This window comes from Aulonocara sp. 'chitande type north' Nkhata Bay, linkage group LG9 (assembly GCF_057382095.1).
Source record: "Aulonocara sp. 'chitande type north' Nkhata Bay isolate Kocher_YH1m ecotype deep benthic linkage group LG9, A_spYH_male_GT1.1, whole genome shotgun sequence".
In the NCBI taxonomy this organism is placed as follows: Eukaryota; Metazoa; Chordata; class Actinopteri; order Cichliformes; family Cichlidae; genus Aulonocara; species Aulonocara sp. 'chitande type north' Nkhata Bay.
In genome coordinates, this window is record NC_141352.1 from 20,070,217 (window position 1) to 20,091,180 (window position 20,964).

The 20,964-nt window shown below is 39.6% G+C and overlaps 3 protein-coding genes across 4 annotated transcripts in view; 1 reads left to right on the top strand and 2 right to left on the bottom strand.

Annotated features, from left to right (window-relative positions):
- Positions 1-5,880, bottom strand: part of acad11 (acyl-CoA dehydrogenase family, member 11) — a 20,574-nt gene extending 14,694 nt beyond the window's left edge. The window contains exons 1-12 of the mRNA XM_086306385.1: positions 5,558-5,880; positions 5,355-5,454; positions 3,555-3,680; positions 3,272-3,433; positions 3,002-3,166; positions 2,778-2,919; positions 2,485-2,606; positions 2,183-2,289; positions 1,814-1,925; positions 1,394-1,471; positions 860-998; positions 379-486 (exon numbers count right to left, since the gene is read on the bottom strand). Coding sequence (XP_086162511.1) covers positions 379-486; positions 860-998; positions 1,394-1,471; positions 1,814-1,925; positions 2,183-2,289; positions 2,485-2,606; positions 2,778-2,919; positions 3,002-3,166; positions 3,272-3,433; positions 3,555-3,680; positions 5,355-5,454; positions 5,558-5,679 — 1,483 coding nt within the window. The 5' untranslated portion in view covers positions 5,680-5,880. The remainder of the gene's footprint in view (positions 1-378; positions 487-859; positions 999-1,393; positions 1,472-1,813; positions 1,926-2,182; positions 2,290-2,484; positions 2,607-2,777; positions 2,920-3,001; positions 3,167-3,271; positions 3,434-3,554; positions 3,681-5,354; positions 5,455-5,557) is intronic.
- On the top strand, positions 5,393-9,880 carry uba5 (ubiquitin-like modifier activating enzyme 5). Of its 2 annotated transcripts, XM_086306389.1 has the most exons (13): positions 5,393-5,786; positions 6,079-6,265; positions 6,402-6,447; positions 7,329-7,418; positions 7,531-7,640; positions 7,728-7,814; positions 7,896-7,980; positions 8,081-8,185; positions 8,295-8,422; positions 8,514-8,649; positions 8,769-8,844; positions 8,944-9,050; positions 9,389-9,880. In XM_086306389.1, exons 2-13 carry the CDS (start codon positions 6,102-6,104, stop codon positions 9,464-9,466), a joined length of 1,212 nt encoding a protein of 403 aa, XP_086162515.1. In that variant the 5' UTR covers positions 5,393-5,786; positions 6,079-6,101; the 3' UTR covers positions 9,467-9,880. The 2 variants fall into 2 exon arrangements, with proteins under 2 accessions (XP_086162515.1, XP_086162514.1); XM_086306388.1 differs by lacking the exon at positions 5,393-5,786 and having other exon boundaries at positions 5,874-6,265.
- nphp3 (nephronophthisis 3) lies at positions 9,512-20,689 on the bottom strand. Its single transcript, XM_086306379.1, has 28 exons — positions 20,541-20,689; positions 19,692-20,076; positions 19,456-19,581; positions 18,726-18,876; positions 18,449-18,601; positions 18,133-18,266; positions 17,516-17,676; positions 17,242-17,398; positions 16,990-17,064; positions 16,698-16,868; positions 16,495-16,598; positions 15,964-16,078; positions 15,712-15,855; positions 15,509-15,606; positions 15,321-15,423; positions 15,124-15,206; positions 14,747-14,882; positions 14,396-14,560; positions 14,190-14,284; positions 13,990-14,112; positions 13,694-13,883; positions 13,262-13,503; positions 12,984-13,059; positions 12,769-12,896; positions 12,352-12,592; positions 12,141-12,266; positions 11,106-11,221; positions 9,512-11,008 (listed from the first exon to the last, which is right to left on the bottom strand). Exons 1-28 carry the CDS (start codon positions 20,687-20,689, stop codon positions 10,840-10,842), a joined length of 4,116 nt encoding a protein of 1,371 aa, XP_086162505.1. The 3' UTR covers positions 9,512-10,839.
- Positions 20,690-20,964: the final 275 nt, after the last annotated feature.

Sequence of the window (20,964 nt, forward strand, 5' to 3'; positions counted from 1 at the left end):
CATTAAAAGCAAAAGAGAACAAAACAGGGAGAAATTACTCATCGGGATCTCGTGTTTGCTATTGGCGTGTGAAGGGCCTTTCACGCAGTCAGTAGCAGCCATGCCTTCTATAACTTAGCCTGATCAAGACCACAATCTGCACTTGGCAGAAAACAATGTGACTGAAGACCACAACACATATTTTGAGAAGTGAACATGAGAAATACTTTGGAAAAGGGAAGAAATTTTATGAATTCATAACAGAAAGTGTTCCAAACGACACCAAGAAAGCTATGCTTATAGATATGACAGATTCCTCAAACTTTGTTTTCAATCACCAACACAGATTTTGGTATGTTTTTCTCTAAGCATTTTTTTGTGACCTGTTCTTGGAACTACCTGTCATACAGAAGCAGGAGCGAATCTCTCCTCTGAGTAAAGGTTCCAGCCATTTCTTCTTCTGCTCCTCACTGCCAAACATGTGGAGCACTTCCATATTTCCTGTGTCTGTGGAAAAAAAAAAAAAGTCATAATCTTCCAGTAATTACTAGCTGAATTTGGTAACCTTTATGCTCTCGTGGAAGACTGATTTGATTTTCCTAACAAATAAATACCTTAGAAAGCTGAATCTGGAGATTTTTGTGTGGTTTGGAAGATATATTTTTAAAACCCCAAAATGGAGTGTTATGACTAAAACGAGGTTGAAATGTTGACATCTGGAGAGCCTTTTTCCTGACTAGAGAGAATCCTACTCATAAAAAAAGGAGAGAAAATGCAGTCTAGCTTCTATATACAAAGAGCAAGCCCATCCTAGTAGAGTAAAGTAAGGGACAAAATTGATCTGTAATATTATCAAAGGTCTTTGATGTAGATATTTTACCAGGAGCCTGGCAGTTAAAGACTTCAGGGGCAAACACACAGTGGCCGGTTTCTTCAGCAATATAGGCATAATCCAGCTGGGTGAGCCCACTGACTGCAGGCAGGAACAGGTTCCACAGCCCGGCTTCCCTGGCTTTAATCTGCACACAGACACATGTTATTATACAGAGTGAAAATGCAAGCCACGGCTTCTTTCCCTGTCTATGCTGATAACAAGCAGAGCTCCAGAAATTGGAACAGATCCACGCAGACACAAATAATAGTAATTTTGTTCAAACGCCAAATACTAATGATGGGTTGCAGTGCGTGGGCGTCTCAGGTGTGCTATTTACACAAGAGTCAAATAAACTTGGGTGTTGAACTTTCTGGACTAGTACTTAATCTTAGACAGTCCTCTATCACATGTGGTTGTATTTTTTTGTTTTGGAGGGTTTTTCCCCTTATCTGTCATTTTAACTATGTAGGATTTGTGTAAAAAAAGAGACTGAGTTACTAAGTTTAAAAAACAAAAACAAAAGAAATCAAACCTACATACCTTCAGATCCTCTATAATTTGAGGGGTGTGCCATCTCTGTGGAGACTCAGCGTGTTTGGTGTAATACTGTGCAACCTCCTAAGGAACAACAATATTTTTCCACAAAGTGAATTGTCAAGTGAGTTCATGTTGATGCTACAAGCACTCAATGGTAACATCAGCTCAACAATATATTCCTGCAGAGATAGCTTCATGGAAGAGCTTGTGGTTCTTCATCTGTTTCACTTTACGTGAGAATGCTACAAAGCCCTGCCATGTGATGATGCCCATATGCAGCATATTTTATGTAACCAGGAGACACATTGTTCTTTGACTCTACTTTATTAGCCTTCAGTGAAGAAACGAACTGCTGTGTACACAAGTTAAAATTTCATCAATGCACACAAAACCCCTCTGTTCTTGGCAGCTCTTGGAACTGACCTTCTGAGCAGGAAGCACATATTGTCTCATGAAATCTTTGACCTGCTGGAGAACAGCCCGACCTTTAGCTGTCTGGAAAAACAATCTGTCCTTTGTTGGACCTGTGAGGGGCCTGGCATGAAACACATTTCAAATGTTAAAATTCTAACAGAGAATATCAGAAGCAACACCTGGGTGTCAAATTCCAACTGCAGCTGTCTTACATATAATCAACAGGTGGGATCTATCAGTTTTTTTGACCTTCAGTGACGAAGGATTTAAAATTTTTTTCCTGCTATAGCAGAGTGTTTATGCTAAAGTTATGTCTGAATGTGTCAAAGGATATCAGTGCATTGCTGCACAAGGAATTCATTCATTACTGAAACCTACCTCTGCCCAAGCTGCAAGGCAACCTTAGCCAAGGGCTCCACACACTGGCCAAACTGAGCTGCATTCGGTGCACTGGCATTACCCAGGAGGTGACGAGCGTAGATCCCCTACGAAAAACAAATAATAATTTTAAAAAAGTCTTAATTTTAATGAAAGATTAAGTGACTACATTATGTGCTTGTCTATAACTTTTAATTAAATTTGAGGAAATGAGGTATGGAGCTGTGAGTTGCACAATACTGTATGCCAGTAAAAAAAAGAAAAAAAAGAAAATCAGCCTAGTGTTGAAATTTGGTACAAACCTGGGCAATTCCTGCCATTTTAAAGACAGACAGGGCCAAGTAGAAATTCAGTTGTGGCAATGCAGGGGGGATCCCCCGGCACCTGCAGTAAATGGAGATCAGGTCTTCCACAGTTGGGATACCTGCTCATTGAGGAATAAGACCAGAGGGACAAGACTGTGAGCAGACATAAACAAATAAATAACAGATATAAAATCATAATCAAATACAAATTTCTGAAAACAACAAATCTGTTTTTCCACTGTCTATAAATGTTAATCACTGTCAGAGTTATCAACAGTTGTTGGCGTTACCCTCTATTCCTTTTAAACTGCCCATCGTGCTGATAACGCTGAGACTTGCAGGCCAGTATTGTGGCATAAGGAAGTAGGCCAGATCTGCCAGGGGCTGTCCAGTGGTAGAAAGCTCCCAGTCCAACACAGCGATCACACGCGCCTTATCACACAAAACAGACTTTGTGAAGTATTCACAGACAAATGTAGCAAAGGTCTAAAAGTAAAGATCAGACAAAGTGTACCTCTGTTGGATGGAATATTAAGTTATCCAGTCGATAATCTCCGTGGACAAGGGTCACCTCATTGTCACTGGCTGGTAGATTCTTCATCAACCAATCAGACAGTTCATTCATGGCTGGAATGTCTCGGTGGGCCGCTGCAGTGTACTGCTTGGTCCAGGTGGAAACCTTTACAGATAAAAAGACATTCTTTAATTTCACAAATCGTGACTAAGTTCCAGATCAAATAAACAGTAAAATGACTTCGATTTAATGAATGTTGTGTTAACTCACTTGTCTCCTGCAATAACCTGGCCCTCTTCCATATGCTTCAAGGTTCACTGATGGCAGATCCAGTGAGTGCAGCTTTGCCAGGACTTCCACCGCAGCCACATACAGAGCTGTTCTCTCTGCTGGACTCACTCCAGGTAGACGAAGATCCCTGAATATGCGCCCCTAATAAACAGAATTGCACGATTGCCGTCAAACAAAAATAATATTTTCATCTTAGAAAAAACCATTAGAAAAAAATATTAGATTCAGGGACTTGTGACTCCTAAGTGCAAAAAAAAAGTACCTTCACATGTTGCATTAAGTAGAACTCTGTTCCAATGACTTCAATATCAGCGCAGTGCAGAAGGGGCTGTGGAACGGGGAAACCAACAGAGAAGAGGGCCTTCTGCACTCGATACTCCCTGTCCACCTGTGAACGAAGCAGAAAAATCCACTTCTATGAGAAACTTCACCCACTGAGTGAAGCTAATATGATCACGTGCTACTTTCCCAAACATTTGGGGAAAAGTGAGCTCTTTCATTTGATTAAATCCAATTAGTTACAAGGTCACACAAAACAGTGTTTGTGCACAGATGGTAAATGTAAAGCACCATTTAGTATTAAACATAAGTAACACGTATGAAGCTTTCATTAGATATAAATATATTCATTCGGGTTATTAAAAAAAATAGCTTAATTTTTATAACTAAACATAGCCAACTTGGTTATATCCTAAACACGTAATAAAAAAACAACATTTCCATAATTGTTTCCAGGAAATCTGCTACATGGTCGTCTAATGACCGCTCAGATTTGTGGCCAGGAACATTTTTGTAAAACTTTTGAGCTTATTTTTTTATCATTGAGCGCTCCCTGACTCACATATTCCCATTTCTGGTCAAATACGTAAATCCTGCAGTCAAACCATATAAAAAAAAACAATTCTCACTAAAAAAAAAATCAAGGCTGAAAAATAAACTTGTGACTTGTTACCTGATGCACAAAACCACTGTGTTTTGTCTGTATTTGTCAACTATTTCAGTGGTCAAAACAAGGTTATTATACAACCATAAAACCAAACTATAAACGATGACGACTTTATTAGGTACACATTGCTAGTACTGATTAGACGACCTTATGCCTTCACAACTGCCTTAATTCTTTGTGGCACAGAGTCATTAAGGTGCTGGAAACATTTTTCAGAGATTTTTTTATAAATACTGAAAGGATATCACACAGTTGCTGCAGATTTGTCAGCTGCACATCTATGATTGAATTTCTGGTTCCACCACATCCCAATCGTGCTTTATTGTATTGAATATGACTGTGTGGGCCGGTTTGATTTTCTGCTACTGTAAACCATCTAATTCAAGGTTCGACGTGTTGTGCATTCAGAGATGCTCTTCTGCATATCTTGGTTGGAACAAGTGGTTATTTGAGTTGCTTATGCCTTCCTATCAGCTCAGAGCAGTCAGTCTATTCTACTCTGACCTCTGATATCAACAAGGCACTTCAGAGCAAACAAATGCTGCTCACTGAATATCTTCTCTTTTTCTGACCATTCTCTCTGTAAACCTTAGGTATGGATATGCAGGAAAATCCCAGTAGATCAGCAGTTTCTAAAATACTCAGACCAACCTGTCTGGCAAAAACAACCATACCACTTTAAAAGTCACTTAAATCACCTCTTTCCCATTGTCTCGCTGGGAATGATCTTCAGCAGGTCATCTTAACCTACACGCAATCCTAATGTAAAAATATCCCCCAGTTTATTTATTGACTTATTTGCTGTTTACCACTTGAGGTTGTGGTTGCTGCCAAAAATAATGAGAATTAATTAAAGCACGTATTGAAAACATATGGCTGGGCAGGCTCCAGCAATCCCTGAACTGGATAAGTGCTGAGTGAGTGATTCACCAGTTAACCCAAACTAAACTAAAACACAGACAGCACGAGGAAGCATTAGTTATAGAACACATAAAAACAAACTAAACCTATCCATTTAAAATAGTAAAAATTTAAGTGAGGAAACTAACTCAGGACATTAACAATATTTTATTTATTTTTTAACCAAAACTACAATAACTGTGGGGGGAGCCTTACCTTGTGAGCTCCTGGCAACAGCTCACCTGGGGGTTGCTTCCTGAGAACATAACTGTTTGACGGCGTCTGGATTAGGAAAGTTGGGTTTGACTGACCAGCACTGAAAAGATAAGCGAGTGTCCCTAGCATGTTATCAGCAGGCGAAACATTTGCACAAGATTAACTTTGACACTACAAAATGAAGACAGACCTGGCTACCTTACCTGTACTGTCTTACAGTCAGGGTGTCATTGTTTGACAAAAGTGTCTTGGCAGTCAGATATCTCTGAAGCCTGCCAACATTGAATTTATGCTGCTGTCGTACAGGAGTGGTCGGTTCCTCCATTTCGCAGTTATAACTCTGGATTAATCATTGTCAGATGTATCGTTGCGCTAGCTACGTTTAGCATTATTGATATGATGGTCGGACCGTTTATCGATAGGCACAACGAGGTAACGCCCCTTAAAAGTTATTTTATTGCCACAAATTTATAAAATTATAAAACCTAATGACTAGAAGATTTTCGATACTAAAATAAAATAATAAAATAAGGGTTTAAACAATCCACTGGTGAAGTGGGAACACTGTAGGGTGTTTAGGTCGTTTTCTGCACGAACACTGTTAACGGGAACACACATCCTGACAGCTGGTTTGAGCAGCGAAGACGTGTACTTTCTGTGTCGATCCCTGTAGGGTTTTTAAATTTACGTTTTTGTGTACAGCATTATTATTTCTTTTACATAGTTTAGCCTTCGACTGTTTTCCTGATGGCGACGGTGGAGGAGCTGAAGTTGAGGGTGAGAGAGTTGGAGAATGAGCTGATAAAGTGTAAGCAGAAGCAGTGTGCCGCGGAAGATGCTCACAGTCAGGCACTAAATAGACCGAAAATTGACAAAATGAGCGCTGAAGTTGTGGATTCCAACCCGTACAGGTAAGTTTGTTTTTTAAATGTATTCATTATATGGTCTTTTAATTGATTTTTGTGTAGACGGCTCACTATGTTGAGAGCCGACGCCTTCCTGTGAGTCATACACCACAAGCTAATCTCAGCTGTGTTTTTATTTTAGTCGCCTCATGGCTTTAAAGAGAATGGGCATCGTAGATGATTACGAGGTATGTTCAAAGTTGTTCTTTTTTTAATACTGCACGGTTTCTGGTTACTCTCCCTTCCAAGAGTTCATATTTCATATTAAACAATAAAGAAAAACTGCTGTTACAACATTAAATTACCTTTATCTAGCGATATATGTTTATAGAAACCCAAACCCGATATTCATAATAGCATGATTACATACAGATGTTTACCTACACTCATTATGGCCATGAATGTCGTGGTGATTTGGGGCTTTTATTGATTTCTTTGATCTGTTCTTTTTCTGGGGTGGAATGAGTAAGATACATGTTTAATCATTTACAAAACAAAACTTGGGTTCATAAGATTGAATTCATGTTGGATTTTGTCTAATCCACACAGGTTCAAAACATACATTAAGTAAATAAATAAGTACTACTAGTACTAATACTTGGTTAAATGTCTTTCTGCCAGTTGAACCTCAGCTAGGTTTTGCCATAACTCTCACTGGATATTTGGCCACTCTTAACAGCCGTTAGGCATAGTCCACTAATTTTAAATAGAGAGACAGAAAAGAGTTTATTTTAAACATGTGTATATATAACTAAAACGTTTTGAGCACGGTTGAGTTCGGAGCTTTGGGAATGGCCGTTCCAGCAGCCTAATGTTAGTTCTTTTATCCATTCCAAAACCAGTTTTGATGTGTGTTTGGGATCATTGTCCTGCTGGAACACCCAATTTTGTCAAGGTTCAGCCATCTAGCTGTTGATTTGGGGTGAAGCTGAAAAGCCCAAACGTAATGACATTCATCCCCAAGATGAGTGTATGTAAATTTCTGTTCACAACTGTAGCTATCAAAGCAAAGTTGGAGGCTTTTGTGTTGAGAAATGTGAGTAATTATTGTTTATAAACTTGTTGACAGCGAATTCGGACATTCACAGTAGCTGTGGTTGGAGTTGGGGGAGTTGGCAGTGTGACAGCTGAAATGCTCACTAGATGTGGCATTGGTAAGGTAATAGAAGCTTTCATTATCTTTCACTTTTACTTGATTTAAATTTAAATCCATGTCCATCTGTGCTGATTTTACTCTTACCGTGGCTTGTTCTCATTTTGTGGCATCCCAGTTGCTCCTTTTTGACTATGATAAAGTAGAGCTGGCCAATATGAACAGGCTGTTCTTCCAGCCTCACCAAGCAGGCCTCAGCAAAGTGGAAGCAGCAGAACACACACTCAGGTACACTGTTGTTAACAGACATCCACTTTTCCACCAAAGCCATTCAGTTTCTTTCAAATATATCTAACTTCCCTTTTCCCCAAACAGAAACATCAATCCAGACGTGTCATTTGAAACCCATAACTACAACATTACTACGATGGAAAATTTTACACATTTCATGGATTGTATCAGGTTAGGATTCATATTGTATATTTTTTGTAGTTTTCTTCCTCTGTCCCTTTTTTGCACCAGCAAATAACTGTGTGTTTTCAGTCATGGAGGGCTGGAAGAAGGAAAACCAGTGGATTTGGTCCTGAGCTGTGTGGACAACTTTGAGGCCAGAATGGCCATCAATACAGTGAGTGTGTATACATGTCAATGTCACAAAAAAAGAGATTTAAAAAAAAAAAAATACATGTAACTCTTACAAGTTGAATTCATTTTGATGTTTGTTTCAGGCCTGCAATGAACTAGGTCAGATCTGGATGGAGTCTGGTGTCAGTGAAAATGCTGTGTCAGGACACATCCAGCTCATCATTCCTGGGGAGACGGCCTGCTTCGCTGTATGCTCACACTTAAATAACAACAACATATCTTTGCAATATGATGACGTCCAGCTCTTACAGAAAAATGTAGTTGCATTCTAAAACCATATAACACCCTCTCTCTTAGTGTGCTCCTCCACTTGTGGTGGCAGCCAACATTGATGAGAAGACCCTAAAACGGGAGGGTGTGTGTGCTGCCAGCTTACCAACAACCATGGGTGTTGTGGCAGGTCTCCTTGTGCAAAATGTCCTCAAGTAGGTTTATTTTCATGTTTTTCTGGGCAGGTTCAAATCTAAAAGTGTAAAGTGAAGTTCAATATTATTTATTAAATGTTTTGTCTTCCAGATATCTTCTGAAGTTTGGTACTGTTAGTTATTATCTTGGCTACAATGCCATGCAGGACTTCTTCCCTGCCATGGCAATGAAAGCTAACCCCCAGTGTAATGACCGTCACTGCAGGAGACAACAGGAGGAGTACAAGGTGTGTGTGTGCTCACTGTTTGCTCATGTAACATGATTCCAAGACTGATTAAAGTCCCATTCTTACTGCTTTTATATAGTGTTAGAAAAGCTAACCTTACTCACTTGTTTTCTGTTCAGAGGACAGAAGCAGAGCGGCCCAAAGTGGAGGTCGTAGAGGAAGAGGAGGAGGTTGTACATGAAGACAATGAATGGGGTGAGCAAAAGAAACTTGTACAGTGTCCTAAATGTAACATAGTTTTTGTGTTGTTGTTTTGTGTTAATGTGTGTTAATATACAAAAATGTGGTGCGCAGGTATTGAGCTGGTATCAGAGGTGACTGAAGAAGAGTTAAAGGCTGCTTCAGGTACTGTGCCCGACCTCCCAGAAGGCATCACAGTGGCTTATACCATTCCAACTGAGGTTAGTACGCTTTAAGATACCACAGCTTTGAAACTTTGAAACTAGGAGCCCTGTATGGGTAGACTCATTAATTTTAAAAAAATATACTGACATTTATATCAAATACTTTTTTGCCTTAAGTAATAATGGTGAAGTCAAATATTTACAGCACTAAGTGACTTTTAGTGACTCTTCAGTTTTACTTTCATTCCATACTGCTTTTAAATGAAATTACTGTGGAGAGTACTGTTGGGCTTGAAGATCATTTCTAAAAAAAGCGGCATTTTGTTGTAATGTTTTAGTGTTTGGTCTTGTCTATGAACCCAATTCAACTCATTGTTTTCTCGTCTTTGAACTAGGAAAAAGCAGATGGCGAGACAGTGGAGGAGACTGAACAGAGCCTTGAAGAATTAATGGCTCAGATGAAAAAACTGTAGGAAACAATCTGAAGGTGCATTTCTGCTGTTAATATGAGACTAACCTTTTCCTGCCTGTTCATTCCAACATCATTGTGAAAATGCTAATTGCTGTACGATACAACCAGTTAAAGAATGAGTTCATCTAACCGCTGAAGACGTGGAATGCAATGCTGCTTGTGGTATTTCACACGCCGGGAAAAAAAACACACACAAAAACATCAGATATGTAATTTGCTGACATGGTAAAATGTTTAGCACTTGAAATGGGAACATTTTCTAATTACATATCAATAAACCTGAAGATATCAGTTAGTGTTTTGCTTACCGAATGTGCGTCCCAACTTTTCAACATCCACAAAAAAAGAAGAAATGTTTCCTGTAACATCACAGAACAATGTTCAAGTTGTCTCAATAAAGTATTTATTAGATGGACATGTTGGACTTTATTTTTATTTTCCTATACAGCTTTTACAGATGTTATTAACATGGTATTAATACATGAATAGATGCAAGCAGTAAAACATTTTGTATCTTGCAATAGGTTTTGGTACAATGTGTCCCTTTTGGCCTTAATGTATTGTACCTGAAGCCTTATATGTCACAGTGATGTCTTTGGTAAGACCCTATAATTATTTTGAATAAATGCATGTGCACTTAATTTTGCATAAACACAGCCTTAAATCAGCTGCAGATAATGATTCTTCAGACATGTGTTTTACTTAATGGTCCAAGTTTTCCTTCCTCAAAACACTGTTGGATATGCATTGTATGTAACAAACGTTAAAATATATATATAAAATTCATAATGTAAACAAAGTATATTTAAAAACAAAGTGCTGGGATCTGACAGTCGTGTTAATCATCATCAGGAGAGTTCACATTCTAATGTTTCTTCTTCTGCACGTTCTCACTAACGCCCTTTTGTACTGGGTGTTTAGCATGATTCACACGGAACAATTTGAATGCCTAGATTGAAAAACTAACATTTCAAATGTGAATATAATAATATAACCTGTTGTACCATACAAAGTTGGTCATAATTAAGCATGTTTTTATGGCTGGAGTGACTTCATACCCACAAATAAATCTAGGCTAAGCTGAAATTTGAGTTTAGTGTAGTGTAGACCTGAGTTTAAAGCCTGTTAAAGAACTGATTTCTGAAGTGTATTACACATGACTGCATGCAAAACACCACTGGCAGATATGCAGGTTTTAAACATGAATACTGTAAAGTTCACATTCCTTTTGGCAGGTACAGTATGTACCTTCACCCACATGTGATGACTAAATTTTAAATTAGTTTTGGTGAAATCAAAGGATTTCAGTAACACTGTATAATAGTTAGAGCTGTCCAAACAGCCATTACTAATCAGCTGCAACCCTAAGCAGGGTCACCTCTGAGCATGTGGGAGGGGAGCAGGTCCTCTCACACTAAATGCGTCTCCGCTGGAGGAATGGCGAGATGGGGCGTTACCACACACTAATGATGGCTCTGCCTCTTTGATCTCCATTGCACGCTTGTAAAGCTCTGCTGCCTTCTCGAAGTCACCCTCTTCATAGCTAGATTGAAATGTAAATTAAGAAATAAAATTTATAACGTAACCAATAACATATTATTCATAATTAAACTTTTGCTAAATCTCACTCACTAATGTACCTTAGCACAGCCAGGTTTTTGAGAGTCTCCCCAACCCGTGGATGAGAGCGACCCAAACTGTCCTCGTAGATTTTCAGTGCTCGTTCATAAAGGGGCAAGGCATCGCTGTGCTTCTTCTGCCAAAGACACAAAAGAAATCACAGTTAGTTTTGCTCTGCATAACCTAAAATGTTAACAGTCAGTGAGATGACAAATAAAAATTTATACAAATCATTTAAATTCACTGGTTCAATACAAGTTAAATATGCTTATTATAAGTAATTTACTTGCTAGCAGAGGTAACTGCCCTTGCCTGCCTTTATTTACGATTACTGTTTTACATACTCATTCTATGTGCATCATAATATGTCGAAGGGGGGAAGAAAATTGTACTTTACATTTATTAATGTGAGAGTAAAAATGTAAATATAACATTTGATAGGATCACAACATAGATAATAAACATAAAGTTCAAAAAATTTAACCAGCTGTGTCTAAGATGCGGTACTCAAGAGTAGTACTCACATGCATTAGTAACTGTAAAAATCCCATATAAGTCATCATCTTTATTTATAAAGCAACCACAGCTGATGCAAAGCGCTTTACAGTGTTACTAGATAATATAAATACATATGATATAAATAAAAAACATAAAAAAGAAAAAGGCCAGGACAGGGGTTATATGCTCTCTTTTACGATTTCCTGTTATCAGTTGTGCAGCTGCAGATGTGAGAGCAATGACTGACTGACTCCCACATAAAGTGACATGCAGTAGTTCAGACGGGATGAAATAAAAGCATCGATCACTGTTTCAATGTGCTGTGTAGAAAGAACTGACTGACTCTTGCCAATCGCCTTGATGTATAATGTATAAGAAGTACTTTAATTTTGTGAATAAATGTTCATAATAATCTATTTTGATTTACATTTTCCTTAATGTAATGTTTTGAAGTCGGATATAGCTATTTTTTCTTAAGTAAGATGATCCCTTTTTTTTATTGAGGTATGCAATTCTGCAGTGCGCAGTTGAGACAACAGAAGCAGGGTAAGTCTCACCAGTTGGCAGTAGATTACTGCCAGGTTGACCAGTGCGGTGGCTACACTGGGGTGCTTGGGGCCAAAACTTTTTTCCCTGATTTCCAGCGAGAGCTCATAAAGTGGAACAGCCTTCTCTAGTTTCCCCTGAACAAAACACATGAAGTGAAATCATTTGCCTAATTCAAGATAACATCAACAGAAAGTATCATGTGAGTGCCATTTGTCTTACTCTGCGTTTATAGAGCATGGCGAGGTGTTTGAGTGTGTATGCCAGAGAAGGGTGGTCAGGAGACAAGGCTTTCTTGCGGATGTCTAGAGCCCTTTCATACATGTCCTCAGCTGCTTCATATTCTCTCCTTTCAGTGTGCAGTGCAGCCAGGTTGTTCAGTGACTGAGCACAGTCCGGGTGATCAGGACCGAGGACCCGCTGGCGCATCTCCAAAGAGCGGGTTAAAAACACCTTGGCTGCACTGGTGAGGGCAAAGAGAAGGATTTTAGTTGAGCTGATGGAATTTAAAAAAACACACACACATATTACTGATCATTTGAAGTACAGGTACTAGACTGGAACTATACACCGAGGGCATTGAGAATCTATAATATTATAAAGCAAAATCTGTGGACATGCTAGGTGCTGTTTCCTTACTCTAGGTTGTTCTGGAGGTAATAAAGAACACCCAGTTCATTTAAAGTTTTGGCACAGTCTGCAGAGTCTTTTCCTAGGGTCAGCTCTTCCAGCTGCAGGGCTCTGCGCCTCAACAAACTGAAGCCATACTGAAAGGAGGAGTAGATAAAAGACATCCAATATCTCTTATTAAAGGAGTATGACTAAGTGTGTAGGAATCTGAGAACGACACTCACCATATGACCTTTCTGTCGAGCAGTTTTCTGACGGATCTTCACAGACCTCTTCCTGAGTTTCTCTGCTTGTTCATACCTGAACAAAAGCACCAGATGTTAGCTCTTAAATGTGTTTCTTTAATTGAATCCTGACTTGTCAGAGTGTGATTTAGTCCTCTGAATTTTTTTAATAATCACAACAGCTGGTGTTTGTCTTTAATGAAGATATAGCCTGACTGAAACACCTGCAACTATTAACGGCAATTTCATAACATTAGCCCCAAGATAGTCCTGTTTACTTGTTTTGCTTCTGATAGAGCATGGCGAGTGACTCCAGTTCTCGAGCCACACTGGCATGCTCGGCGCCGTAGGCATTCTCGCTTATCTCAAGGGCTTGCTTGTACAGCTGCTCAGCATTTCCATACTTCTTCCATTGGACATAAACTCCAGCCAGCTGGTGCAGAGAGCGAGCTACACTGGGATGGTCTGGATCCAAGGCTGTCTCTCTAATCTCAAGAGACCTTTGTAAAGGTGCTACAGCCTAAACAAATAAAAAATAAACAGAATCAGACATATACACAATTACCATGAGCTCATTCTTAGCAGGAAAAAAAAAGACTAGACTTCTTCAGACAATGTAGGCAAAATTTAAGCCTTTTAAGACTAGGCAGGAAAAGATGTGTGGTGATGAATAAACATAGTGTTTTTAATATTACAACCATTCACCCTACCTGACTAGGGAGGCCCAGATCTTTGAGGAAACGTCCCAAAGTCTCATACAGATTTGCGAGCCTGGTCATGCTGTCTTCACTCTCGCAGCTCTTCTCGTAGCGCTTCAGAGAGTCAAAATACTCGGTGGCCATGGAGCTTTTGTCTTTGCCGACATACTGCCAGTAGGCCAAGAGCTCAGAGAAATGACCCCTAAAAAACAAAACACACATCTTTGGCAAAGTAGCTGAAGAAATGCATCAGGCTTTGTGACAACGCCTCGTATGTATGCATGCTTTCAGGCAACACTAACATGTACCTCTTGTAGAGATTTTGAGAGACAAACAAGTTCAAGAGGCTGAGCTGCAGTTTAGGTTTGTCCTCCTCCTGCTGGAGCAGCCAGGGAAGTTCATCTGCGACACGCCACGTCACTCGATCCTGGCTAAAAACACACACACATATAGATTGATATGAGTTGTTCTGACAGAGCCGTGTGATTTGTGTGGATCTCTGCAGGACCTGAGTTGCTGGTTGAAGTAATGAATTAGTTTCTCTCTATAAGTGGTGGAGCTACTTCCTCCAGTCAGAAACTCTAGCCTCACAGCTTCCCAAGCCTGTCAGAAAAACAGAAAGATGAAAAATGCTAAATTGCAGCCTAATTCTATTATGCATTTTGTTTTTATTGATGCTGTTGTATCATTTTACCGACTAAGAAGCCTAATTACCTGTAGATGTTGAAACCTGATGAGTCCACAACGGAGTGTTACAATGCAGAGTCTGTTCAAGAGGTACAGCAGAGAGGACAGGACAGGCAACTCTACCTCTGGGAAAAGATCTAGTACCTCTGATTCACTCACTCCATTATGGCTGGCACATACAAGGCCCAGTATCTAAAGGCAGACAAAGAACAATCACCTATTCCTCTGCTACACATTGGAAAAAAACATCAAATAAAGAAAAATTTTCACATTCACATCAAAACCAGAAAGGGTATGTGTTTCTCTGATGCCAAATTAAATTACACACATATTTCAAACTAAAAGCAATAAGGACGGGAAAATCTGTGTTTAAGTCACCTCTCTCATAATGTGGCGCTCTCTGTCTGTGCAGAGAGAGTTCAATGTCATTTTGAGTGCCAGGCGGTAAAGTGACATGGTGTCCTGACACTGCAGACACTGCTCCAGGCTCTTCTCCAGCAACCCACAGGATCTACTGTTAGGAAGCAGCAAAACAAAACAAACAAAATCGAAGTTATTCAAAAAGAAAAAAAAAAGGTTACTATTTTGTGAAGCGAACAATTAAAATTAAAATAATTTAAAAGGGTCAAACAGGCTGTCCAACTCTGCAGAGGATACATGCTGGATTTGAAGGTTTTTATTTTTTTCATTCATTTACTTCTTTATTTTTTTTTTTTAATAATGTATTTATAATTGTGAAAGCAGAGGTGGCGAACCTGGTGATCATCCTTGCCAGCAGTGTGACATATAATGCATTGCATGTCGATGCACAGCGACAGTGCCTTTCCAGCTTCTTCTCCTGAAACAAAATACACACATTCCGGTATCACAATCTTTAAAAAACAAACAAACATACTGCTGCTAAGGATTTTTAAATGTCTTTGAAGGACCTTGTGAAGGGGTCACAACTGACCTGATCCCTAGTAAGTTTGAGATCCATGCTCTGGCACTCTGCATTGACTATACTCCTGACCTCTCTGGGACTCAGTGGGTCTAAGTGGAGTGTGGGCCACAACCTAAACACACAAAGTCGCAGAAAAGCATATGAATAGCCATTTTGACCAATACTGGGATACTGGGAATTCACCGATTGTGTATTACCTCCAAGCCTGAGGACAAGTCTCTACATTGACAGACACCACCACTCTGACATTGACAGGCAGAGGGTCAATTAGCCACTTCATGTGTTTTTCTGCTTGCTAGAGCAAAAGGGGACAAACAGTAGTACAGACAAAAATATACAGCAGGGAGTAAACCCAGCTGAGTTGAATTTTGAATTTTATATAGTTGTAGAGGCTGTTAACCTGTATTTGGTCAATGGAGTCAATGATGATGATAATGTTTCCTTGATGGCGCGCTGACAGTCTTTCAAGCCAGCGGGGAAACTCTTCTAAGATCTTACTGGGCTCCATGGATAAGCCGGAAATGGACCAGAAGTGCTGCAACAGCTGTTTGAAAACAGACAGAAATAAAAACTGTTTCTTTCAGTAGTTTAATAATGCAGAGTCATCAGTGTAAGAAAGCATTAACAAGAAGCAATCAGAGATATCCCTTACTTTAACTGTGAGGCGTTTGATAATGAGAACTGGCTCTGAGCTTGTTGAAAGTGGCCGACCAACAAAATGATACAGAAACAAGGTGTTGGGGGATTGTTTCTGCTGGAGCTCGATCCTGAAGAGAATTCAAGACTAATTAGCAAAGCAGGCAAAGCATGCAAAAGGTCCAGAATATTCCAGATCATTAAAAAGAACATACTTGTCCATTTAATATATAATATAAAACAAGATTCTTTTTCCCAAGGGTGCAAGAGTGTTGGCCTGAAGTGATTGGAGAGTTCAATTCAATTCAGTTTTATTTATATTTCGCCAAATCACAACAACAGTTTCTTCAAGGCGCTTTATATTGTAAGGTAAAGACCCTACAACAATACAAAGAAAACAGAGAAGGTTGAACGGTTATAATTACTTTGTAACATTTCTAAATGTACTGCTTAAAAGTTTGGAAACCTATTAAAGACTTACAACAGTTTTATTTAAGAGGAATTCATGACGGATACGTTATAATTAACTGAAGAAATTAGTTCTTACCATTTGGAGAGTAAAAGAGATTTTCCTGAGCCTGGACCCCCAGATACCAGGAGAGGTGGTGTTGGAGGGGGAGCAGCTATCATGTCATTCAAACGATCTATATACTGAGGTCATTGATGCATCACAGCATTAGTAATATCAATGAAAAGTAGGATTTGAAGACAAAATCAAAAGATTGAAGGGATCAGTAAGAACTGAAGTACCTTCTGGAAGCTTAATTGTGAGGTGGTGCCGCTACAAGCCTGTTGATAGGCCTCGATCTGCTCCTGCTCATCATGTAGGTCCCACAGCACATCTCCCGAGTCTTCTTCGCACCCCTCGTCCATCCCAGAGTCCTTAGACTCAACGTCTGCTACTTCAAGACACAGCAACTCCTGGATGAAGCAGGAAAGAAAAAAAAATCAGACAAAAAAAGGTTTCAGTTTTAATTCTTATACCACAGACTTTAAGCTTTGTGAATTGATAAAAATAAGGATGTTAAAAGACAGTCTGTACCTGCTTGATGATTTTCTCTAGCTGAGCATAAATCAGACTGGCCCCCTCCTCTGCAGAGCCACTATGATCCACTACCTAGTAATGTTCAAAACAGGTTTGGGACAGACACAGTATTAGATTGCATTTAAAGACAATAAACAGAAAAATATCAGCTTTTTCTCCACAGTTATTATTTTATTTATACTGATGCATTGCATGAAATGGGTTGAAACTAAAAAAAATTTTTTCTAAACTTATTAACCATATAAGTACCTTGATTTTAGCAGCCTTGTCTGCAGCATTGACCCGTTCGAGCAGTTGCCTGATGGGTCCATTTAAATTGTGATCTTCTTCGGTCCTAAGATACAGCACCAATGGACGGCCATCTGGATTCTTAACAAAAGCCTCTTCACAATCCTCCACCACAGAGCTACGGCAATGTATTATGCATGAATATTAAACACAAACCTTCGTTAATCTTTCGAGAAAAAAATAATTTGTGTGCAATCTTTATTATAAGGTTATCAATTTCCTAAACTCACCATACCTAGGGACAGTAGATTTGAGAAGAAGAACACACAGAGAACTCCTTTCAATCTCCTGCTTGCGCTCTACAGCGTATGAAGCCGCATTCTCCTCTGGGAAGAAGACATTAAGGTAGAAATGGCCTAGACTCTCACATATTCGCCGCAATACAGAGGTGTGTTTCTGCAATTAAAACATTAAGCACAGTTTTCCCAGACCTGATTAATAATAAGGTAGAAGGTTATAATAAGGTTAAAGGTATTTTTCACAAAAACTGCCATTTTAAACCCACAATCCCACACACAGATTTTCTCAAAGATAAAATCAAGTTTTGTTTTTTCTTTTAATTTGATTCAATTAAAATTCTATGAGTGGATCTGACTCAATGAAATACAAAATGTCCAAAATTAAAAAGAAAAAAAAATCCAAATAATGATTTTACTGGCATATTTATCGAGTCATTCATTTTTATCTTAGCTTAGTTCAGCCTTTCATAATATAACGCTACAGTCCTATCACTGTGTTACTTTAAGCCATGTCCAAGAAACAGCCACGTAAAAGTGGGCAGCGTTATAGTGGTACAACAACATCACATGAAAACAGAATATTTACAGTTTTTACAGTGCTCATCTTACCGACCTTTATAAATATATCCAGCTCAGCTTTGGTCTCCTGGGTGAAGATCAAGTAGCAGCGGACTGTGTTGCTCCACAAGGCCTGGGGAACGTGAGGTGACACCTGCAACAGACTCGCCACAGCAGCATCCCAATCATCTGACAAAGACAGACACATATGGTAAAATATACAAGTCATGCCCATGAAGAGATTAGTGAATATGTGCTTCAAAAATACCTGCTTGCAAACAGAATGATGTTAATAAAAAAAATCACAATAACTAGGTCATCTAGAGGTCAGTTTCTCAGAAACACTCTCTTCCCTCTCAAAGTTTCCTTACCTCTGCTCACATTAGCAAAGGGCCCTTCCACATCTATTAAACTGTGTGCAAACTCTGGTCCTCTGAATGTTTGTTGCAATTGCATCATGCTGCCCATAGAGGGCTCACTTCCCAGCACACCGCCAGTCCAGTACTCGCACTGTGTTCCTGTAGCTGAAGACATTTAATAAATCACTGTGGTGTTTTATCATCATATTTGCTGGACAGGAAAACTTATGCAGAACCGATTGATGGCTTAATAACAAAAAGTCCCCAATAGTGTGAATTTTTGTCTTACCAGTGACAGTGGTTTGGTTGTCATCGGAATCTGAGTCATTTGGGTCATAAACCTGGATTCCCTGAGCCTGTAACTGTTGAAGTTTGGCTTCCAAGTCCCTTTTAGCCCGCAGGAGATCCTGTATCTCCTTTTCTTTTGTCTCCCGGAAAATCTGGTGGTGATTTTGCCAAAAGGTTAAAGCTGCAAATGTGAATACTAGAAAGAATGCAATGCCACAATCGTTCTCAAACTGTGAGGCACAGAGCTGTGTCAGGGCTTGGACAACCAGAGCCAAAATTTTGGGTCAACTAAGATGAATGGATGTTATTGTACTTTTATCATACTTTGACTTTGACTTCAAATTTGATCATTTTATGCTTGTTTATTGTTGATGATTGTAAAAGAAAGACATGTGAGGTATTAGGGGGAACTTTCACCCTCTTGTGAAATGAGGCGTGATGCAGTGTACTAGTGCTGTGGGATACTGCAAATTTTAGTACAGATCCGATACCAAACAAACGCAGGGTCAGTATTTCTGATACTTTTAACCTATAAAGCCAGATTGTGTAGCGGAGAGCAATGTGTCAATAAATGTGTCAATAAATTTACAAATTCTATACAAACACATTTTAATGACCACTAAGATTTAGACATTTTCCATAGTGGGCACTGTTTGAGGATGTTTGATCACTAGTATCAATCTGATAACAATACCAACTTTGGTATTAATCTGCCTACGTCTATGATGTACCTTAAACTGACGTTTTACTTTGTCCCTGTCATGTTCAAATGTGGCAGCCCTCTCCATAGCTTGATATTTTGCCTCAAGAGCACTCTCTTTCTCTCTGAGGATCTTCTGGTAGGTCTTCTGCAGAGCCTGTGGTGACATTGAAAATAGCAGCATCCCACCGTCACATTAAATCATCCAAAGCCCACAACTTTTTCAGTGAAGTTAGAATAAGCCTTGTGCATTTTGTTCATTATCACCTGCAGCTCTGCTCTCAGCCTCTTGTTCTCCTCATCCAGCTTTGCTTCCTTCTTTTGCATGGATGAGATCTCGTTGTTCTTGCTGACACGGAAGATTTCGTACTCTTTACGGAGTCTTTCATACTCTGCAGCATACTCTAGATCCACAGATGCTGTGGATTTGAAACTGGCCCCAATCACACGAGGTCCTCGGCGGAAAGAGCTGCGCAGTAATCGGGCTTTGGGCTTCACCTCGACGGGTATCTCACAGGCTTCCCCGCCTTCACCCCCATACCCGTCCTCGATAACCTCCCCTGGGCTCACCATAGAGGATGCGGTGCCCATGGTGGCCAAATAAGTTGGAGAAAAAGAACTGCTCAGCTTTTTTCGATGCTCATAGCTGCTCCTGTGTAATAAAAGACGGGGCGGGATGGAGTGTCAATTAAGGAAATCTTTTTTTGATGGTTTGTCACTGGCATTTCTGATCTTTAAGTTGTTTTTTTCCAGGCCGTCTCGTAAAACAACAACAAGCAAAAGGCTAAGCTCTTTCCACAAAAGCAACAGGTAGCATTAGAATTATTTGTATTTATTTATTCATGTATTTATTATTAAGAACTGAAAAAATGACAAAGCAACGCGTTTGCAGTTACTATCGAAATGGGTTTAAGCATACCCGACTAATAGCAACAAATCCAGATGAACTTAGTTAGCTTCGTTAACATTAAGTTTTGGAGCGGTTCAACACCCTAACTGCGTCATTTATTAATGTAAAAACTAAAGCAACGGCACAGTAAAGTGTTTTAGCTGAGAAGAAAACTGCCTACACGCCCAAGTTTGGCAAATGAAGGTTAAACAAATAGCTACACTCACGGTCCGCTCCCCTCACAGCTTCTTCCTGGCTGCCTTGGTAACAAGGAGAAAATACGGGTACCCGCACAAGTCAAAAACAACAGAAGTTTATTCCCCTCAAAGGTATGGGAATTACCCCATCTCTCGGTAATCAAAGAATTGCGTTTCATGATGTAATAAAATCTGCCCCAACACGTAGTGCTTAAAACATTGTTATTTTTATCATCATCGTCATCTTCTTTGAGCTGCTCCCTTTAGGAGTCGCCACAGTGGATCATCTGCCTCTAGTGTGAGAGAGGAGTTTGCATCCTCCTCTCTCACACTAACCTTCTACAGGTCCTGCTTCTCCACGTCCACGAATCTTCTTTGTGGTCTTCCTCTTTTCCTCTTGCCTGGCACTCCCATATTCACCCCGTACCCAGGAAATACATCATCTATGCCTCCT